At 39.7% G+C, this 22,984-nt stretch overlaps 1 protein-coding gene across 1 annotated transcript in view; it reads left to right on the forward strand.

Moving 5' to 3' along the window:
- DENND5B (DENN domain containing 5B) overlaps positions 1-22,984 on the forward strand; it is a 218,866-nt gene that overhangs the window by 99,864 nt on the left and 96,018 nt on the right. Inside the window, exons 2-4 of the mRNA XM_052639898.1 lie at positions 7,494-7,559; positions 10,435-10,544; positions 22,121-22,787. Coding sequence (XP_052495858.1) covers positions 7,494-7,559; positions 10,435-10,544; positions 22,121-22,787 — 843 coding nt within the window. The remainder of the gene's footprint in view (positions 1-7,493; positions 7,560-10,434; positions 10,545-22,120; positions 22,788-22,984) is intronic.

Raw genomic sequence — 22,984 nt, forward strand, 5'->3', positions numbered from 1 at the left:
AACCTGTGTATAACTTCATTTGTCTAGTCCCTCTGATTTCTATGCCTTAAAATAAAACTGTAATCAAAAGTGTAGTGCTTTCATGATTTCTGTGAGTTGTTGCTGTTCAGTCGCTAAGTTGTATCTGACCCTTTGTGACCCCGTGGATGGCAGCATGCCAGGCTCCTCTGTCCTTCACTGTCTTCTGGAGTTTGCTCAAATTCATGTCCATTGAGTCAGTGATACTGTCTTAACTATCTGATCCTCTGCCACCCTCTTCTCCTTTTGCCTTTAATCTTTCCCAACATCAGGCTTTTCCAATGAGTTGGCTCTTTGCATCAGGTGGCCAAAGTATTGGAGCTTCAGCTTCAGCATAAGTCCTTCCAATGAATATTCAGGGTGGATTTCCTTTAGGATTGATTGGTTTGATCTCCTTGCTGTCCAAGGGACTCTTTAAGAGTCTTCTCTAGTATCACACTTTGAAAGCATCAGTTCTTTGATGCTCAGCCTTCTTTATAGTCCAGCTCTCACATTTGTGATGACTGCTGGATAAACCATAGCTTTGACTGTACAGACCTTTGTTGGCAAAATGATGTCTCCACTTTTTAATATGCTGCCTAGATTTGTCATAACTTTCCTTCCAAAGAGCAAACATCTTTTAATTTCGTGATTGGAGTTACCATCTGCAGTGATTTTGGTTATTAATTGCCAAATCTGAGGGATTTGTGGGAACTTCAAGATATATATCCAGTCTGTGAGCAGTGCAGGTGGCCTGGGGAACTTCTGAAATCAGGGCAGTCTTATTGGGAACTGTGCCCTTGGAGAGTTAATACCTGCAGTAACTCCAGGATTAAATTAGGATACCTCTGGTTGACTTTGATGCAAAATTGCTGTATTGTGTCCTCTTTTGATTCCCAGTGAATAAACTTCAGTATTATGAGTCTGTTATTAGAAATTAACAACGTACTGGATTGCTGTTAATGTACTTTATTAAGCTGTTAATCAAGATAAACGTTTAGGATTATCAGAATCAGATTTCTTTATCAATGAACATTCTTCAGTAGGGCCTATGAGTTTTCAGAGACTCCTCTACCTTGTTTTGCTTGATTTTCTTTGTGGCCAGCAGCCTGTACCTGCAAGATTGCAAATTGGATTTAGAGTTTATAGATTTAAAATGGCTAATAGGCCCATCGTGAATTAATACCTCTGGTCTTGATTAGTAGCTTAGTGATTGGTATATGAAAGATAAAGAGCATTCACAGAAAATGGGCTAATTCTATCCCGTATTTGAAGAACTATACTCATCATGTATTTGAACACAGCAACTTTTCACTTTCATGCATTGGAGAAGGAAATGGCAACCCACTCCAGTGTTCTTGCCTGGCGAATCCCAGGGATGGGGGAGCCTGGTGGGCTGCCGTCTGTGGGGTCGCACAGAGTCGGACACGACTGAAGCGACTTAGCAGCAGCAGCAGCAGGCAGTGTAGAACATTACCAAGGAAGCAAAGGTGGTATATAGACAGGGATTGACATTAGAGTCAGAAGGTCAAGACTAATGCAAGTTAAAACTCAGGCTAATCCAGAAACATAAAAATAGCTAACTACTGTAATAACAACCATAGACTATCAGTGGCTCAAAACAATAAAACTTACTTCTCATTCATTGTTTAGTCTATTAGGCCAAGGTGGAGAGAGGCTCTATTTTGCAGAGACGTTCAGTGACCCAGGTTTCGTCCATGTGTGACCTTCCATCTTCACAGCCTCATTTCTATTTGCATTTAGCTGGTGAGTCGCAGAAGAAAGACAGATTGTGTGCCTCAGGCTGGAAGTGATACACATCACTTCTGCTCACATTTCATTGGCAAGAGCTAGTCTTTTGGCCCCCACCCAGATGCAAGGATGTTGGGAAGGAGAGGAGAATAGGGATGTTGGTGAGCACCTGCTGTCTGTCATAAACTCAGGATCAGTGATAGCTGTTCCCTGGTGCTAAGATAATTGGCATGGCTTATCCAGTGAGAATGATTTGGGATTGTTTCAAGGAGTGCTAGAGGGAGAAAAGATGCAATCCCTTATGGATTCAGTGTCCTGTATAAATGTTATCAAACTCAGGTTTGGCTGCTCAATGCTTGAAAGCCAGTACAGGTGCTGGTAGGAATGGAAGTGTTGCTGCATTCAGGAGGCCAGCAACTTTGGACACAAGCAAGCCAGCTCCAGGGATTTTACTCTACCATGAAATTTTTTAAAGGGAGAATTACTCGGGAAGGGGTTCAGTGTCTTTGTTGTCTTCCACTGTGTGCGGACTTTCTTCTGATTGATTGGTGGTGAGGTAACAGGACAGTGTTCCAGGACTCTGGAGCTCAGCCTGAAGTTACCATTCTGCATCTAGGTGGGGGCTTTAGTTCTTGCTGCTGCTGCTGCAGTCATGTTCGACTCTGCGTGACCCCATAGACGTCAGCCCACCAGGCTCCCCTGCCCTTGGAATTCTCCAGGCAAGAACACTGGAGTGGGTTGCATTTCCTTCTCCAGTGCATGCAGAGGAACTCAAAGGTGTTTTGTTATGTATGTTCCATGTGGAGGAACCACAGTGTAGGCACAGTGGAAATGTTGCTTGAATGTGTTAACATTCTCCTGTCTTTAAGAAAACAAAATCTGAAACCCTTCCCTGAACCCCACATTCTCCTCCAGTATTATCACTTATCATCTTTCCAGCAGAACTCCTCAAGGGTTAATTATACTCTCTGCCTTGATTTCCTCTCTTTTGCAGTCTTTCTTGGAACCATACCAGGTAGGTTTTCACCCCCACACCCCGCAGAAATCTCTTTGTCCAGGTCACAGTGACTTCCTTGTTGTTGACAACCTTCTTTAACTTGGCTTCCATGATGCTTCTGGTTTTCTCTTATTTTACTGACTGCTTTTTCTCTGTTACCTTTCTGCCAGTCAGTTCTTTTTCCTCTTCCCAGGCTCTTAATGTTGCTTGAGTCCCCTGGGGCTCTGACCTCAGCCTCTGTCTCCATCTGCAGTCATTTCCTAGGTGACCTTATCCAGCCCTGTGATGTTAAATACTGTCTTTTTTATGTAGACCCCTGAGTTTCTAAACTTTTCCCTTGAATTTAAATTCATATATCTAAATGCTTACTCAAAAATGTCTCTCTTGGATATCTAGTAGGCTTCTCAGACTTACCATATCCAAAACTGAATTCTTCATTCCAGCTCCCTGACCTCTATCCTCCCCCCAGCAAAAGCTCCGTCTTCCTTCTTTGAGTAAGTAGGTACACTGTTAATCCAGGTGCTTAGACCAGAATTCATGGTATCACAATATCCTTCTTGACTACTTCTTTCTCTCACGTCTCATTCATCAGCAAATCATCTTTTTTATGCCTTCAGGATATATTTAAAATCTTATCACTTCTCACCACCCTAGCACTTACTGTCTCTCTAGTCTGTACTGCCATCATCTCTTACCTGGACTGTTGCAGAAGGTCCTAACTGATCATTTTCCTTCTACTCTTGCCCACTATAATATGTTCTCTCAGCTGCCAGGGTGATCTTTTTAAAACAAAGTCACTTCTCTGTGGAAGACACTCCAGTTATTTCCCATGATGCATGCTAAGTTGCTTCAGTCGTATCCAACTCTGCGACCCGGTGGCTATATAGCCTACCAGATTCTCTGTAGCATTCTTCAGGCAAGAATACTGGAGTGGGTTGCCATTTCCTTCTCCAGGGGCTTCCTGTGATACTTAATATAAAATCAGAAATCCTCACCATTGCTTACAATTCTCACCTGTTTTATCTGGCTCCTGGGTGCCTCTGACTTCATCTTCTACCACCTCACTAGATGCATCTATGTCCTGGTCTTACTGCAGCTCAGCTGGGACAAGCTCACTTATACCACTGGGATTGTCCACTTGCTATTTCCCTTGCCAGAAATACTCTTTCCTGAGATGACCTCGTACATAGAATTAAGAGCACAGACTCTGGAGTCAGACTGCTTAGGTTTGAATTTCCTTGTTATCTGACTTGAGCAAGTTATTTAACCTTTTTGTGCCCCAGTTTCTACATCAGTAAAATAAGAATGATAATAGGATCCACTTCATATAGTAATTAGGATGATAAAATGGGTTAATATATGTAGAGCACTTAGAATAACACCTGCCTGTAGTAAGCTCTGAGTGTTAGTTGTGTGATGGTCACTACTTCATAAGGTCTCTACTTATACATTGCCTGTTCAGAGGTGTTCAGTTGTAGGATCATCAGAATGAATATTGAATATGCAGCCTCCTGGGGGACCTGCTTTGAAGAGGACAGCTTACTGTGGTGTAGAGACAGCACATGTGTAGCAAATGTCTTTCTATGAATGTCACAGAAGTGCCCCCTTATTTTATTTATCACCCTGATGGTGCCCTCTCCTCCTCACCCACGCCTGCTTCTCTTTCCCTGTGAAAGTGAAAGTGAAGTCAGTTGTGTCTGATGTTTTGCGACCCCATGGGCTGTAGCCTGCCAGGCTCCTCCATCCATGGGCTTTTCCGGGCAAGAGTACTGGAGTGGGTTGCCATTTCCTTCTCCAGGCGATCTTCCCGACCCAGGGATGGAACCCGGGTCTCATGCATTGTAGGCAGACGCTTTACTGTCTGAGCCACCAGGGAAGTCCCACTGCTGCCCTGGTGTTCCCCTTCCCAGCTTCCGCTTACGCCAGTTCATGTTGGTTCGTTGGAGACACATCTGGAGACCTTTGGGGGCAGACATGAGAAGGAGGAGTTGCCACCACCACATCATCCCTCCTTCTTTGCCTCGGCATGGGCTTCATCACAGGTAGCATCCATAGTGTCTCCACTTACTTCTGTCACCTTTGTTATCATGCTTAGGAAGATTTACTGATGGTGAATATTGTGTCTACGTGTGTGTGTATGTCTATGTTTTAACTTTCCTTTAGAGAGAAAAGGAATAAAATGAAAAAAAAAGACAGGGTGGAAGAGATTGCCTGTTTCAGCTTCCCTTCTGTTTTCATTGTTCCCATCAACAAACTTTCTTTAAAACATCTAGACTTCAGTGACATCCTTCAGGGATAGGCACATAGGGAAGTATTGGGAGCCTTGGCCTTGTTTTGTGGAGAAATACCCTGCTCAGAAATAGGCTGTGGTGGAAATGGATAATGAGCGAGGGAATTCACTGGGGCCCTCGGAGTGAGAAGGTTCAGAGAGGAAATGAGTGAAGAAATATATAATAGGGACATTCAGCCTGAGAAATAGCTCCGAGGTTCACAGATCTCTCTCTGCTTACAGTGTCATGCACAGACTAGAGAAATCCTTACCAGTGGCTGGAGTGGGGGCAGTGTCCCTGCTCCCATTGCCAGTTGAAAGGAAACGTGGAACTTCCAGAAGGTCAGATCTTGTGCTCCTAACCACAGGGGAAAGAGGTATATTATTGATATTCTGACGTCATCTACAAAGTGAAAGGAGGCTCAGACACTTTATAATATGCCATATTTCAGAAACTGTGAGAGTTTAAGAAATGTTAGAGCTCAGTCCTTCTGGACCTGCCTGTATACATTTTTGTATGTTGAGTGAAATATTAGTCACATTTCTTTTGTAGTTATACATTATCTTTTTAAATATCTATGCTATAAAGTAGACTGAAATCCAAATTTGGTCTAATGGTGATTCTCATTATAGCTTTGCATGAAGCAGATGCACTTATTTCACTGGAAGTTCTCTCAATTATTTAGACCATTGTTAATTGGATTTTGGTGATCTGGAGGTAGTGATAAAATAATTGACCCTCACATCTATTAACATTGTTTTTGCTTATGTACCATTTTCTGTATAACTGGTCAGAATAAAATGATCTGAAATAACTTTTGTATTTTTTTATTTTTGGCCAATGAAACCAGAAACGGTGGCGATATGAAATAATTGGGACTGTTCGTAAATATAATGGCAGTGATACTCTGAACACAACCAAGAGTATCAGGGCAGATTTAGGCTTTAGATGAGAGCTGGGCAGAATTGTCAGACCGTTGAATAGATTAGTTTCCCTGCTTTGTGTCTCATTTTTATAAGAAGGATATTCAGTATCAGTAGTAAAGTTCGTGCTCGCTTTTCCAAACAGGGAGATTTTTGTGCTGCTTGGAGTGGTCCAATGCTATTCTACTCTGCTACTACCCTCTCTAGTTTGTAGTTGTTATTCTTTTGACCCAGAAAGAGGAAACACCATAGTATATATTTAGTCACAGAGCTCTACCGTAAATTTCCCCCTTCACCCCCAAGTGTGAATATTTTAATAGCCTGTGTCCTCATTGTAGTAAAACTTTTCCCCAAGAGTTGATATTTCTTAGTTAAAGTACCTAAGAGGATAGTTGACTAATGGAATCTCTACTGAGCAAACTTCAGCTTGTGTTTGCATAGTAATTTACAAAAGAGAGAATAATTAAAAGATCAGATGTAATATATGTTTTTGTCCTTACATTAAATCATTTTTTAAATTTAAACTTTGCAGTTTTTTAAAGTTCTAAAGACTTGTTTAAAAAATTTTTTTAAACAGACTTGATTTTTAGAAACAGTTTTAGATTTACAGAAAAATTGAGAAGATAATATAGAGTTCTCACACACACCCCTCCATCCATGCACATAGTTTTCCCTATCATTTACAACCTAGGGTGGTGCCATACATGTGTTGCAATTAATGAATCAATATTATTGTTAACTAAAATCTATACTTTATTCAAATTTCCTGGTGTTTACTTAATGTCCTTTCTCTGTTGGAGGAGCCCATCCAATATACCACATTACACCTTTCTTCTCTCCTTAGGCTCCTCTCAGCTATGATAGTTTCTGAGACCTTACTTGTTTTTGATGACCTTGACAGTATTGACAAGTATTCATTCATCCAGGTGTATTGTAGGTTGCTCCTCTTGGAATTTGTCTGACTTTTTTCTACTGGTTAGACAAGGGTTGTAGGATCATATGGACTATGTTTAGCCTTATAAAAACTGCCAAACTGTCTTTCCTAAGGGGTTATACCTTTTTGCATTACCCCCAGCAATTTATGAGAGTTCTGTCTCTCTGCATACTTGTCAGATTGTATAGTCAGTTTCTTGAACTTCAGCCAATCTGATAGGTTTACAGAAGTTGGGATGCAATTTCCATAGTTCGTCAGTTAGTCTTACTACCATATTTTATTATGCTGTAGAAACATTAGCTTTCTCCTGATACTGCTTTTTAAATTAGCATTAAGAAAAGAACATGCACCTTTCCCATATGAATAATTGTTACAGATGTTTAAATGGCATTTCACTTATTACATTAAAATGCAATTACTTATTCTCTTTGCTTTCTTATCACTAATAGCCTATAAGCTACATACTATTGGTGTTGTGTTCTGTTGATGTTAATGTCTCAGTTTAATTGCTTTTGTTTAATTTTTTAAATTCTCATTTTCCATTCTTCAAAGTCATTATTGCTTTTTTGTTTGTGTTTCTTTGTTCATAAAAGCTTTTTTGTTTCTATTACATTATGTAGTTTTATACCAATGGCTAGAAGCAGATCGTCATGGCAAGAGCCAAGATGCTGCAAATACGACTTCAGGTAAAAATAAAAAGTTGAGGTGTTGGAAGTTATTATTTTAACTCACCCCAAGTCCATCATAATTGTTTCATTATTCAGTTTTGCTTAGGCAAAAAAATCTGTTATTTTGTATTTCTGTTCTCTCATTTGCATCTTAATTTTTGTAAAGATCTCATTTGCTTCAAGCCTTGAAGAAATTAATTCGTTAGTCTTTAAGCTCTCTTGGCAGATATGTTCTATTTTCTAAGGAGGAAAGGCTTAATTGTAGTTTAAGTTTAGTAGGAGGTTATTTGGCAATATTACTTGAAATTAAGTCTACTTGTAGTTGTTGTGGGGGATATTAATAATTGCACCAATTTATAATCCTTGTTTATTTCAGGATATTGTTTGAAAGGTGGATTTTAGGTTAATTAAAGCATCCTTATGTAATTTCCATTTCCTTGGAATCCAGATTCTTAGACTGGTTCATTTTTCCTGCTAAGTCCTAACAGTAAATTCTCAGTTAGAGGCTTAAGGGTTCAAAATGCAAAGGTTAGGTTGTTCCCCTGTCTGACATCTCCAAAAGTCATCTCCAAAATTCTTCTCTTTGACTGATATTAGTAGGAATAGCTGCACTTACTCACTTCTAAATCCTTAACAGTGTTATCAGAATTTCCAGTCAGCTTATCTCCAAATTTTCTTCAAAATAATATTTGCCAAGACAGCTGTATATATAGCAGTGATCTCCCCCCTTTTAGAGCAGGCTAATAAGAAGTGGTGGTGGTGGTGGTGGCGGTGCTGGTGATGGTTCTGTTTTTCTTTCGTTAAATTTCTATTTCTGTTTCATGGGGTTTTGTTTTTGTGAAATTCTTTTCCTCTCAAGGTGGTTTTCTTTCTCTCTCTTCTGGTTGATTCATTGTTCCTCAAGGGTGTGGTATTCCTTAGTTAACAGGACAATTGTATTGAAAATAGCAGTGTCATGACTTTTCCTGATTTATTTCCTGTCACATTAATAACTTGATATATGAATGAAGATAAAATTCTATTTTAACCAAACTCAGGCAGGAATTCATTAAAAGGTAAGTGTTGCAAGGATTTATATCCTCATTGTATGCTGTTTTTTCTGCCCCTGCAGTATTTCATATTTTATTTACATTTGTGAATGATAAAATAAGCATTTTTGGTATTTGAGGGCAGGTAAAGGAGAGGGCTTCTTGATGGCTGGGTATTATCTAAGGTGAGATTATCCTTTTGCTGTGTCACTGGCACAGTCAGCAGCATAAACCGTAGAACCAGGAGAGAATTCTAGTTTTGCTTTTTCTCTGACTTAAACTGAAGTGAAATATAACCCTTTTTTTTTGTTGTTGTTAATGAAGAAGTAAATAATCTAAAAATTCTTAGTGTTTGCATAAGAATCTAGTACCAGCTTAAAGATACCATTTACTTTTGTGAAATCAACCGTGAACCCTGACTCATTTCTTCGGACATAGTGACTCTTGAACGGTTTCGTATTTTCCACTGACTTTTCCCATGTTCACATACCCTAGAAGCATGGTGCAGAAATTGATAAACTTTCACTGGAGACACCTTTGACAGTTTCTCTTCTAGAAGTGAAAGCTCTTTACTCTGTCACTTAGAAGATGAAAATATGAGGTAGAAAGATAGAGAGATGCAGAGGAGGAATGAATGAAGAGGAATCCAAAGGAAAAAGATTGTTAGCCAAGGGCCTAAATTAGAAGTAATAGGTTAATTGTTGCAACAGATCTGTTTAAATTATGTGCCTTTATTAAAAAGCACTCCTATGTGTTTTATATTGCATTCTCCAACAAAATTTCAGAGTGTGACTTTTCCCTCCATCTGAGATCTGTTAAGTTTCTCACCGAAAGGTATTTTAGTATACATATTTTAGATTTTTACCAGAGATGGAAACTGAATCTAACTAGGTGTCCACATGTGACTCATGAATTGCTTTATGATATTTTTGCTCATACAAATACTGGTAAGTAGCATTTATCTTTGAATATATCAGCTTGTGTTTTGTAATTAGAACTTAAAAAGTAGAAAAAAACACAAGAGACAGATGGTATTGCTCCCAAGGTCTTTTTAATTCCTTAATCTCAACTTTTTGACACTGACGATTTAAGATCCATCCATATTAAAATATTTTATGAAACTAAGGTATTTGGAGGTAGCAGGTCTCACGGAAGTTAATTTTGTTAAGGACTTTAAAGAACTGAGCTGACAGCTTTACTGAATTTTGTTATATGTAATGATCAAAGTGTATCCTTTTACCTTTTCAGGATTTTAACAGGTGATTAATTTGGCTTAGGATAGGTTCTTTCTAGAGGTTAGTGTTCTTTAATGTGTCCTGTTTACTAAACCAGACAACTCAGTAATGTTATTTCTGATTCTATTAATTCTTGTAAAAGCATGGAGATGCAGTCACATTTATCAGAGGATTTTGTGAAAACGCAAGCAAACTTGCCTCCTTTGGGCACTGCACCATTACGTTTATCTATGTAAAAAATTTCAGAATCTTAGTTACAGTTAGTTTATTTTGGGATGTTTCTTCAGTGAGTTAAATGTTTCCAAATAGGATTTATTTTTTTGTCATCATGTGTTGAAATGAGGACAGTAATTAGGTCACAGTAAGGATTATTTTAGCATATCTTGATTTTCAGTATCAGGTGTCTAGCCAGGATTTTAAAATTTATATTGTGAAGTTTTAAATGCACGTCTCTTATTAAAAGTTCCTTTTTAGTTGTCCATGGAAAAATTTACAAGCCAGACTATTAGAGGTAGAAATTGAATCAGATTTCAACATTTTCACTCAGTGTATCTACAAAATAAAAACAAAATTATGACATGCTTTTGAAAAAATTCTAGATATTAACTAATTATTAATTATCTGTTGTAGGTGAAAATTTTGACCAGAGTCCTTTGAGAAGAACATTCAAATCCAAAGTTCTGGCCCACTATCCTCAGAATATAGAATGGAACCCTTTCGATCAAGATGCAGTAAACATGGTATGTGGTTTTTTCTCCTCTTCAAGGCCTCTTTTTATTTTATTGATATGACAGTTGTGACTATATTTTGAATTTATACATTATTTCATTTAACCCTTTAAATAAAAAGTTTTTTAAAAACTATTACCCTCACTTTGGAGAAGGCAATGGCACCCCACTCCAGTACTCTTGCCTGGAAAATCCCATGGATGGAGGAGCCTGGTGGGCTGCAGTCCATGGGGTCGCTAAGAGTTGGACACGACTGAGTGACTTCACTTTGACTTTTCACTTTCATGCATTGGAGAAGGAAATGGCAACCCACTCCAGTGTTCTTGCCTGGAGAATCCCAGGGATGGGGGAGCCTGGTGGGCTGCCATCGATGGCGTCGCACAGAGTCGGACACGACTGAAGCAACTTAGCAGCAGCAGCAGCAGCAGCATCCTCACTTTACAGATGTGGAAAATGAAGCTCAGAGAAGTTAAGTAACTTGCCTAAGATCCCCATAGCTAATTAGTACATACAACAGACCCTCAGCAGCCCGTTTTCTTTTCCTGCCATTAAGCTGTGTGGTGAATTTGCATTAATTAATATATAGATGCTTTGATAACAGTGATAATAGTTTGTTTCCTGGAGAGGAGCCTGATAGAAGGTGCATGATTATAGTTTTCATATTTCAAGGAATGTTATATGATGGGTCTTTAATTTACCATGTTCACAAAGTAAGGTAGGAAAGGAACTTAAGTGCCTCATTTAGACATTAGTAGAAATTTCCCATGGACAGAGGAGCCTGGTAGGCTGCAGTTGATGGGGTCGCACAGAGTCGGGCACGACTGAAGCGACTTAGCAGCAGCAGCAGCAGCAGCAGGAATTTGTTTATAAGGAATTTAAAATGATGTAATGAGTTACCAGTGGTGATTGTAAGTCCCATTAGAGGTTCTTAAAAATACAGTCATAATTGTCCCATTAGAGGTTCTTAAAAATAGTCGGTCATAATTTTCAGGTCAGTTAGGAATAGTTCTTAGAAGTCTGGAAAACATTTTGTACCTCCATGAACTCTGCAGTTATAAAGATCAGGGGCCCCAAAGTGAGCAAATCAGAGATCAGGCACCATAGGCACAAAAATGATTAAAGGTGGACTAAGACACATAGATGTGGTTCTTTCTGAGTATTTTAAAGATGGAACCAAAAGATCCCAGTATGATGTGATACTGTAAGGGAAGAAAAATTTAGTAGATACCTGTTAGATCCCTTATATATGTTACTTTCACATACTTGCTTACATGTACCCAGTGAGGATTATTATTCATATTTTACAGAGATTAAATTAGTTGCCCAAAGTTATACAGGGAGTCTCAGAGATTAAATCCAGATTATTTTTACTCTCTAGTTCACTTTTTTCCCACCTACATGCTACTTCCCCCAAAGAAAAACTGTACATTTTTAATGACTTGGTTTTCACCTGCTCTCAGTGATATGGTATTTCTATATCACAGTAAACCCATTCCAGTCTGATGTTACTCCAAGAAGGGAATATCATGGTACGTTTTCTAAGGACAGATGACTAAGGCACATGGTTCTTCGACTTTGATTCTTTACAGAGCATGGTATAGTTATTCTCTAAACTGTTGCCCTATACTAGAGTAACAGGAGATGTCACTTTGCTAGAAGTTAATACTGTAGGGCCTAGCCTCATCTTTGGTGAAGACAGTGCTGTAGATATTAAGCAGAATATAGCTGTTAGTCATATTTATGAGACTTGGGGAAGTGCAGACAAGCTTCATACTAAAGTAGTCAGCGAAAAGCAGTGACAAAAAATAAATTATCAGCTGCTTATGTCAGAAAATTAATGGAAAGATATTAATGATATAAAAGAGTACCTAAATGAAACATTTGGAAGAATGGGTAAGAATGTAAATAGATTATAACACTAAGTTTCTTAAATTAGTAATATGTTTAAAAGTATTTAAAAATTATTCTGTGATAAGTCAAAACGGTGTCCAAAACTAGATTCTTATTTTCATATGAATCCAGTCATTTGAACAAAATGCCACACTTGATGTGTTTTATTACTTTTAATCATTTGGATGTCTTAATAGTAAAGATATCTGTGTTAACCTTTGCCTCTGACTAGCGCTTATCTTTTGGAGAAGGAAATGGCAACCCACTCCAGTACTCTTGCCTGGAAAATCCCGTGGTCAGAGGAACCAAAGAGTCGGACACAACTGAGCGACTTCACTTTCACTTTTTACTTTCATGTGTTGGAGAAGGAAATGGCAACCCACTCCAGTGTCCTTGCCTGGAGAATCCCAGGGACAGGGGAGCCTGGTGGGCTGCTGACTGTGTGGTTGCACAGAGTCAGATACGACTGAAGCGACTTAGCAGCAGCAACAGTATTTATCTTTAAAGCAATTGTCTGCTTCCTTGATGGTCTTCAATATTTCCTTTACCTGTTGTCTCTGAGTTATTTTATGTAAACAGGAAACATTTCCCTCTGAAGAATAGACTTGTAGGCTTGTGTTTTGATGCTTAAACACAATACAGCATTTTGCTTTTGCTGCAGATCTAAAAGGATTTGCTAGTACTCCTTGAAAATCTCTGTAAAGCATTCCATTAAACTAGTCGGCATTTGGGTCATAGATTTACTGCCCTTAATTTCCTCTTTGATTTATTAGTAAGTGCATTTGTATGAAGCTATAATTTATTCCCACCTAAAGTTAGAAAGCTTTGTTCTTAGCTTTAGCAAAACTCCACTCCAATAAGGTACTGCCGTCTATAATATCACTCATTCTGCTAACAAAGTGGAACTTTGAAAAGGATCATTCAGTTCAGTTCAGTCGCTCAGTCGTATCCGACTCTTTGCGACCCCATGAACCACAGCATGCCAGGCCTCCATGTCCATCACTAATTCCCAGAGTCTGGACTTCCCTGGTGGCTCAGATGGTAAAGCCTCTGTCTACAATGCGGGAGACCCGGGTTCGAGCCCTGGGTTGGGAAGATCCCCTGGAGAAGGAAATGGCAATCCACTCCAGTACTGTTGCCTGGAAAATCCCATGGACAGAGGAGCCTGGCAGACTGCAGTCTATGGGGTCGCAAAGAGTCGGACACGACTGAGTGACTTCACTTCACCCAAACGCATGTTCATTGAGTCGGTGATGCCATCCAGCCATCTAATTCCTCTGTCGTCCCCTTCTCCTCCTGCCCCCAATCCCTCCCAGCATCAGGGTCTTTTCAAATGAGTCAGCTCTTCGCATCAGGTGGCCAAAATATTGGAGTTTCAGCTTCTACATCAGTCCTTCCAGTGAATACCCAAGACTGATCTCCTTTAGGATGGACTGGTTGGATCTCCTTGCAGTCCAAGGGACTCTCAAGAGTCTTCTCCAACACCACAGTTCAAAAGCATCAATTCTTACTGCACTCAGCTTTCCTTATAGTCCAACTCTCACATCCATACATGACCACTGGAAAAAACCATAGCCTTGACTAGACGGACCTTTGTTGACAAAGTAATGTCTCTGCTTTTTAATGTGCTGTCTAAGTTGGTCATAACTTGCCTTCCAAGGAGTAAGTGTCTTTTAATTTCATGGCTACAGTCACCATCTGCAGTGATTTTGGAGCCCCAAAAATAAAGTCAGCCACCATTTTCACTGTTTCCCCATCTATTTGCCATGAAGTGATGGGACCGGATGCCATGATCTTCATTTTCTGAATGTTGAGCTTTAAGCCAACTTTTTCACTCTCCTCTTTCACTTTCATCAAGAGGCTCTTCAGTTCTTCTTCACTTTCTGCCATGAGGGTGGTGTCGTCTGCATATCTGAGGTTATTGATATTTCTCCCGGCAATCTTGATTCCAGCTTGTGTTTCCTCCAACCCAGCGTTTCTCATGATGTACTCTGCATAGAAGTTAAATAAGCAGGGTGACAGTATACAGCCTTGACGTACTCCTTTTCCTATTTGGAACCAGCCTGTTGTTCCATGTCCAGTTCTAACTGTTGCTTCCTGACCTGCATATAGGTTTCTCAGGAGACAGGTCAGGTGGTCTGGTATTCCCATCTCTTTCAGAATTTTCCACAGTTGATTGTGATCCACACAGTCAAAGGCTTTGGCATAGTCAATAAAGCAGAAATAGATGTTTTTCTGAAACTCTCTTGCTTTTTCCATGATCTAACGGATGTTGGCAATTTGATCTCTGGTTCCTCTGCCTTTTCTAAAACCAGCTTGAACATCAGGAAGTTCACGGTTCACGTATTGCTGAAGCCTGGCTTGGAGAATTTTAAACATCACTTTACTAGCGTGTGACATGAATTTCATACAAATTAAGTCCCCCAATGCAATGAAACTTGTTAAACAAAAAACAAAATCCATGTATATGAGTGCAATGCATATGTAACAGCAAATAGGTATGTGACATTTGAAATTTTCTGAATTAATTGCTTTTATATCTCTTTTGGTTGTGGATTCACAGATTTTTGTGGGAAAAAAGTAGAAGTGTCATAAAACAGAGAGAACAAAACAATCATAAACCCACCACCGAGAAATAACAGAATTCAACATTTGACAAATTTGCTTCAGATCCATACCTTTCCTCTTAAATGAAGTAAAGCACCGCAAATGGAGCTGAAGTTCCCCGCCCCCGCCATTTCAGATCTCCTGTGAAATCTGTGTATTAGTGTCTGTGACTGACTGTCTATGTAATGTTCTAGTAGATAGAGCTTATACTTAAAATGTAGTGAACCTAGGAATGCTTAGGAAGAAAATGTGGTCAATACCTTTTTAAGCATGTTCTGTGAAATATAAAGACTCCATTTTGTGTTTATGTCCTAAATAAAACATCCGATATATAAATTTTCAGATAATTGAAGACTAATAACTTATTGTATAGCTCTTTATAAAGCTCAGTTTACTGTTTCCTTTGATCCCAAAGAAGAGTGGAGTGGAGTGAAGAGGAAAGAGTAAAGGATACATTGTAACTATCCCCCTGCTGCCTATCCTTTTCATTCTCCTCACTATAGTTTCTGTTTCTGCTTTCCTCCCTCTCTAAAAGGCTCTTCCACTTCTTCCTCTAGTGAATTCTTCATATTGACATTTCAGATTTCATTTTAAACATGATTTCCTCAGAGAAGCCATCCCTGACCACCACCTTCACCACCCTTCCAACATTTAGCCAGGTCCCCTTAAGTTCTCTTGGCACCTTATACCTTTTTGTAGCACCATTACAATTATAATTAATTAATTATAAAGTTGGTTGTCCTAATCCTTATCTCCTGCTGTAAAGTAAGAACCATTAGGACAGGAACACACTGTTATTCATTGCGATAGGTGGCTCAGAGTTAAAGAATTCGCTTGCTTAGCAGAAAATGCAGGTTTGATCCCTGGATTGGGAAGATCCCTTGGAGAAGGAAATGCAGTCCCCTCCCCTCTAGCATTCTTAGGAGAAGGCGATGGCACCCCACTCCAGTACTCTTGCCTGTAAAATCCCGTGGACAGAGGATCCTGGTAGGCTGCGGTCCATGGGGTCGCAAAGAGTCGGACACGACTGAATGACTTCCCTTTCACTCTTCACTTTCATGCATTGGAGAAGGAAATGGCAACCCACTCCAGTGTTCTTGCCTGGCGAATCCCAGGGATGGGGGAGCCTGGTGGGCTGCCGTCTATGGGGTCACACAGAGTCGGACACGACTGAAGTGACTTAGCAGCAGTAGCAGCAGCAGCCAGCATTCTTGCCTGGAAAATCCAACGGGCAGAGGAGCCTGGCGGTCTACATTCCATGAGGTTGCAGAGTCAGACACCACTTAGTGACTAAAACACCATATGCTTAGCTTTGCACATAGTTTAGGTTCAGACCATTAAATAAATGAAGGAGAATATGCTTGCTTACAGAACTTCGCTTCCCCATCTTTGATCAGGTATCCACTGCAAAACTATCTCTTAAGCAGAAATAGTTAGGTGCTCTGTCTTCTCTGTTCCTGAAACATGTTGAACACACTCTAGCAATAGGGATCACATTATTTTGCAACTGTTGGTTTATATGTCTCTCTTTCCTATTAGACTGTAAGCTCCCAGAAGTAAAAAATTATCTTACTTGTCTTCTGAGTTATCAAGATTTAATGCAATATATGACATAAAGTAAATGTTTATTAAATGAAGAACGGAAAGAGAAGGAAAGAAGGAAGGAACAGAAAACTAACTGACTCATTAAGAGTTTTCTAAATAGCTTTTATTTGTAGCATAAGAGAAAAGGAATGGGATCAATAGAGGCATAGAAAATGGGGGAAAAATTGTTACAGTTCTAGCCACACTGACTAAAAGAGTCCAGAGAGATAATAAGGATATTTGGTCACTCAAACCAAGAAAGGTACACAGCATTGTGAGCCTACTGTGGCTCGAGTAATCTAGCCAGTGACAATCTGGTTAGCAGTGACAGCTGTTAAGTTTTTTAGTTGTCGTGAGAGTGGGGTGGAGAGACGATATTGTTAGTAAACATCAGTATTAGAGGACAAAAAGTACTGATTGTCATGGTGAGCAAATCTTGATTTATAGCTTAGAATTATGAAAAATAAACAAGTTATATGATTCTCACTTTTAAAAATGAAAAAACAATAGCATTTTCAAACTGTGGTTCCCAGATTAGAAATATAATTCTTACTTTTTTTTTATTTGTAGGAGAGTTTAAAAATTCTTACATCTGTTATCTGTAGCATAGAAAGTCATTCTTCACTTTGGGCACAACTTTTGGCAAGTTTTCCTGTAAATGTTTGAATGCATGCTAAAGAAAGCTACAGACCATTAAGGGAATATTTGGCAGCTCTTCAAAAACAGTTTGAACTTGAATTTAATGGTTTATGATGTTGGGAAAGCCTGTCAATTAAATTAAGTCTTTCTGTTGACTTTGGAGGTCACTATGTTTCTGTATTGCCTACTTGATGTATAAAGAGAACTATGGACTGAATGAAGAGATGAACTAAATCTGATCCTGTACCCTGAGCTGTTGTTTTTTTATTGTTTTCTTATTTGTTGATTTATTCATTCATTTAAAAGATACTTATATATGCCATGCACTGTGCTGTGCAGGTTTGAGCTTAGCCTGAGGCAAGACTGATTCAGATCATCCTTCCTATAACCTTTATTGACTCTAGTAAATGTGTCATGAATTTTCATTCATAATCAGTAGAGGATCTCATTGACTTGTTATAATGAAAGCAACCTTAATCTAAAGGCCAAATTATGAAAATATCTTGCCATGGCCTTTTTTTCCAAGAGTAGGAATAAGCAAAATTTCCCCCCAACAAATCCAGATATTCATGTGTTTTATCTAAATCTATATCTTATTCTGCCCAAATATACACAGTAATTTAATTTTTGTCAACATACATATAATAATAATGATTAAAGCTACTATAGCTGTTTCCAATTCTCATGTTCAGTGATGTGAAATGTAAAGACATTTTCACTGAGATATTTATGCTGAGGGTCACAGTTTTTGCTTTTTACCTTTATCAGTCACCATTTATTATGGCCCAAATACTATATTGTTCCATGTGTGGTACTCTTGAATGGTTAAAGCTATTACCAGTCCATGAGTAGTTTTTCAGTCTAGAGATGAAACGAAATTAGAGAAACTACTCATGTGTGTCATACATATGCAGTGTACATATACTGTGGTGCAAGGCTTTAACTGCTTCATTCAGTAAAAGCTTTCTAGAGGAGAAGTGACATTTTAATGGCATTTATGGGATGAAAACACTATTTTTTTTATGGAAAGATAAATTAAGGCCTCTTTAAGGTAGTTATATGGAGACTTACAGGAAGTAAGGAAGTGTTTTGGGTAAGCTGAATAACAAACCGTCTCAGTGTTACTTAAGTGACTGAAAACATAGACTTGCTGGTTTCTTTCCCCCACACAAAGGGCTAGATAGTAAATAGCTGAGTGTTGTGGGCCGTGCCAGTCTCTGTCACAGTGATTCAGCTCTTCTTGTAGTGCAGAAGCAGCTAGACAGTGCTTAAAGGGAGTGCGATTGTGTACCAATAAGATTTTATTTTCAAGGCATGTGGCAGATTGGATTTGACCTGAAGGCTGTAGTCTCTTCATTTAAAACAACAAAGCCATCATTCTGCTTACAGATCTGCAGTTTGGTTAGGGTTTGGCAGAGTAGCCCTCCTCTGTTCTAGCAGATGTCAGTTAGGGTAGATTGAAGGCTGAGGACTAGAATTGTCTGAAGGCCCACAGCAGAGTAGGTGAGCTGAAGAGCAGTGGAGGGAGGAGAAAGAGCTGCTGGGGCCGAGTGATGTAGGGCCTCACAGGGGCCTTGTAGTGTGAAGATTTCACCTTCTAACAATATGAGAGACCATTGGAGGGTTTTGAATAGTGGCAAGATCGAACATATTTTTTTTAAGAATCACTTTGGCTGCTCTGTGGGTAGCAGGTTATTGAGGACAAGGACAAAAGCAAGGAGATGGGTTAATGGGCTATTATATTAAATAGTCATCCAGATGAGAGAAGAGTATGGCTTAGATTAGAGTAGTAAGAGTAATGATGGAAGTAATTTGTTCCTGAATATATCTTTGAAGGTAGAACTGGTCTTTTTTGGTAGATTGGGTAATGGAGTGAGCGAGAAAGAAAGGAGTCAAGCGTGACTCTGAGGCTCTGAGCATTCCTGCTGCCTCCCTAGAACCTCTGGGGAAGCCACCGCCCTCACATGCCGGAAGGTTGATGTGCTAAGCAGCACTCTGTTTCTGTCCCTGTCCTGCTGAAAACCCTCCAGAGGTTGCTCATCCCCCTCCTCAGACTTCTGCTGTGACTCTCCAAGGCCCTTTGGGGTTCAGTATCTCCTGCAGTCACTCTCCCCTCCCCACACCTTTCATTCTGCTCCCCACCCACAGTGAACCTCACCTTCTGTCTTCTGGGCTTTTGCCCATGCCCTCTCTGTCTTCATTTCACCTCATTAACACCTGTACTTATCCTCAGGTCTCCACTTAGGCTTCCTTCATTTTTTCGCCTGGTCATTTGTTATTTTTAGTCGCTAAGTCATGTCCACCTTACCTACCTCCTGAGACCACCCTACCTACCTCCTGAGAAATTTGCATGCAGGTCAAGAAGCAATAGTTAGAACTGGACATGGAACAACAGACTGGTTCCAAATCGGGAAAGGAATACGTCAAGGCTGTATATTGTCACCCTACTTATTTAACTCATATGCAGAGTACATCATGCAAAATGCTGGGCTGGATGGAGCACAAGCTGGAGTCAAGATTGCCGGGAGAAATATCAATAATCTCAGATACGCAGATGACATCACCCTTATGGCAGAAAGCAAAGAGAAACTAAAGAGCCTCTTGATGAAAGTGAAAGAGGAGAGTGAAAAAGCTGGCTTAAAACTCAACATTCAGAAAACTAAGATCTTGGCATCTGGTCCCATCACTTCATGGCAAATAGATGGGGAAACAATGGAAACAGTGAGAGACTTTTATCTTTTTGGGCTCCAAAATCACTGTGGATGGTGACTGCAGCCATGAAATTAAAAGACGCTTGCTCCTTGGAAGAAAAGGTATGACCAACCTAGACAGCATATTAAAAAGCAGAGACATTACCAACAAAGGTCCATCTAGTCAAAGCTATGGTTTCTCCAGTAGTCATGTATGGATGTAATAGTTGGACTATAAAGAAAGCTGAGTGCCAAAGAATTGATGCTTTAGAACTGTGGTGTTGGAGAAGACTCTTTAAGAGTCCCTTGGACTGCAAGGAGATCCAACCAGTCCATCCTAAAGGAAATCAGTCCTGAACGTTCATTGGAAGGACTGATGCTCAAGCTTTGGCCACCTGATGCGAAGAACTGACTCATTGCAAAAGACCCTGATGCTGGCAAGGATTGAAGGCGGGAGAAGAAGGGGATGACAGAGGATGAGATGACTGGATGGCATTACTGACTTGATGGACATGAGTTTGTGCAAGCTCTGGGAGTTGGTGATAGACAGAGAGGCCTGGTGTGCTCTGTCCATGGGGAGTCAGACACGATGAGTGACTGAACTGAACTAAACTGAAATCATGTCCGACTCTTCTGCAACCCCATGGTAGCCCACCAATGCTCCTCTGTCCATGACATTTCCCAGGCAAGAATACTGGAGTGGGTTACCATTTCCTTCTCCAGGGGATCTTCCTAATCCAGGGATAAGACCTGTGTCTGCTGCTCTGACAGGCAGATTTTTTTATCACTGATCTGCCAGGGAAGTGCCTTTTAAACCATGGTAGCTGTCTCTTTTGGAGAAGGCAATGACACCCCACTCCAGTACTCTTGCCTGGAAAATCCGTGGATGGAGGAGCCTGGTAGTCTGCAGTCCATGGGGTCGCTAAGAGTCGGACATGACTTCACTTTCACTTTCATGTATTGGAGAAGGAAATGGCAACCCACTCCAGTGTTTTGCCTGGAGAATCCCAGGGATGGGGGAGCCTGGTGGGCTGCCGTCTGTGGGGTCGCACAGAGTCGACCGTGACTGAAGCGACTTAGCAGCAGCAGCAACAGCAGCTCCCTCTTTTCTCAATTATGTCCTCCTATTGTGTTTTTCCTAGCAGCCTATGTTTAGCCTATCACAGCGCTTCCCATAGTTTATAGTTTATATATATATATTTAATAGTCTATTGTCCTTATTGCACTGGAAACTCAGGGGAGCAGAAACTGTATTTCTCACCATTGTATCACTGTCATAGGGCCTAGCTCAGAAAGGTGGTTAATAAGTGTTTGTTCACAGTTTGAATGAAAGTCATAACTCTAAAGGGAATTAAATTTTTTGGTAATGTGGGGATTTGGGAGAACTTCTAAATTTTAGAAGATCGATTATTAAATCTGAAATAAAAGAAAAGTCATAATGTATGATAAAATTATTTCTATGCAGAAAGCATATTGTAATACAAAAGTAGAAAGGAATAATAGAAAAATTAATAATGATCATGATTTTAGGATAGTTGAATTACAATTCTGTTTTTTTAGTATATTTCAAATTTTCTATAATTTTTCTTGTTTAAACTGCTTTAGACTCAATTCTAATTTTTTATGCTTTATAAAGTATCTTAAATATAGCATCTTTAAGTCTTCAGATAATTTTATTCTCAAATTTGACTCAATCCTGGGTGGTTCCCAAGACCTGGGGCATAATCTCTGCTGGAAATAATCTGAAGTGTCTTGGTTCTACCCTTCTGCTTCAGTAAAGAAAAATCAATTCGTTTTCAACATTTATTTTTTCGAAGGATAAAGTATCATATTGTTCAAAAGAGCAAAAATTATACTTTTGTTTTTATTATTCTGTGTTTTAACTTTTTTCCATTTATCAAATGAACCTTCACCTGTTTCTGTATTCCTCTGAAACATTATCAACTTTACTCTAAAAATAGTCCTTAAATATTAAGTATTTGTAAAGTGTCCTTGCATATTTTGTCTTAAAGTCACTGATGCCACAGATGTCATAGATAAAGAAACTAAGGCTCAGAGAAGTTACGTGACTTAATGAAGGTCATAAGCTCAGAGAGAACTTCACAACCATTTTCCTCCCTCTGGTTTGAATTTGTTCATATATTGCCTTCTGATGCTCTTCTTCTCCTTCTTCCACAGTTGTGCATGCCTAAAGGGCTGTCTTTCAGAACACAAACGGACAACAAAGACCCTCAGTTCCACTCATTTATAATTACCCGGGAAGATGGTTCTCGTACCTACGGTTTTGTTCTCACTTTTTATGAAGAAGTTACAAGTAAGCAAATCTGCACAGCAATGCAGACACTCTACCAGATGCACAATGCAGAGCATTACAGCAGTGTGTACGCTTCATCCTCCTGCAGCATGGATTCACTCGCAAGCAGCATTGACGAAGGAGATACAACTTCCCTTTTGAAACTCCAGCGATACAACTCCTATGACATCAGCAGAGACACTCTGTATGTTTCAAAAAGTATATGTTTGATCACACCACTGCCTTTCATGCAAGCCTGCAAGAAATTCCTCATCCAACTTTACAAGGCAGTTACCTCACAGCAGCCACCACCTTTGCCTCTTGAGAGCTACATCCATAATATTCTCTATGAGGTGCCCCTTCCACCTCCAGGGAGATCACTGAAATTTTACGGTGTTTATGAACCTGTCATCTGCCAGAGGCCGGGGCTCAGTGAACTCCCCCTCTCCGATTACCCTCTCCGAGAGGTCTTTGAGCTCCTGGGCCTGGAGAACCTCGTGCAGGTGTTTACCTGTGTTCTTCTTGAGATGCAGATCCTTCTCTATTCACAAGGTAGGTCTGCCCTAAAGTTTAGGTCTCCCGAAACCAACTGCTTATGCTCTCAGCTACTGGGGTATATTATTAGAGCCAAATAATTGATGGTCAGAAGTCTTTTCTGTCTTGGGTAAAAGGAGAGGGTTTTAGGTCAGACCAGATGCCAAGAGGTTACTTCTCTTTTAGGTGACAGTGGCTGTAGAGAAAAAAAAACA

This window comes from Budorcas taxicolor, chromosome 5, assembly GCF_023091745.1.
Source record: "Budorcas taxicolor isolate Tak-1 chromosome 5, Takin1.1, whole genome shotgun sequence".
In the NCBI taxonomy this organism is placed as follows: Eukaryota; Metazoa; Chordata; class Mammalia; order Artiodactyla; family Bovidae; genus Budorcas; species Budorcas taxicolor.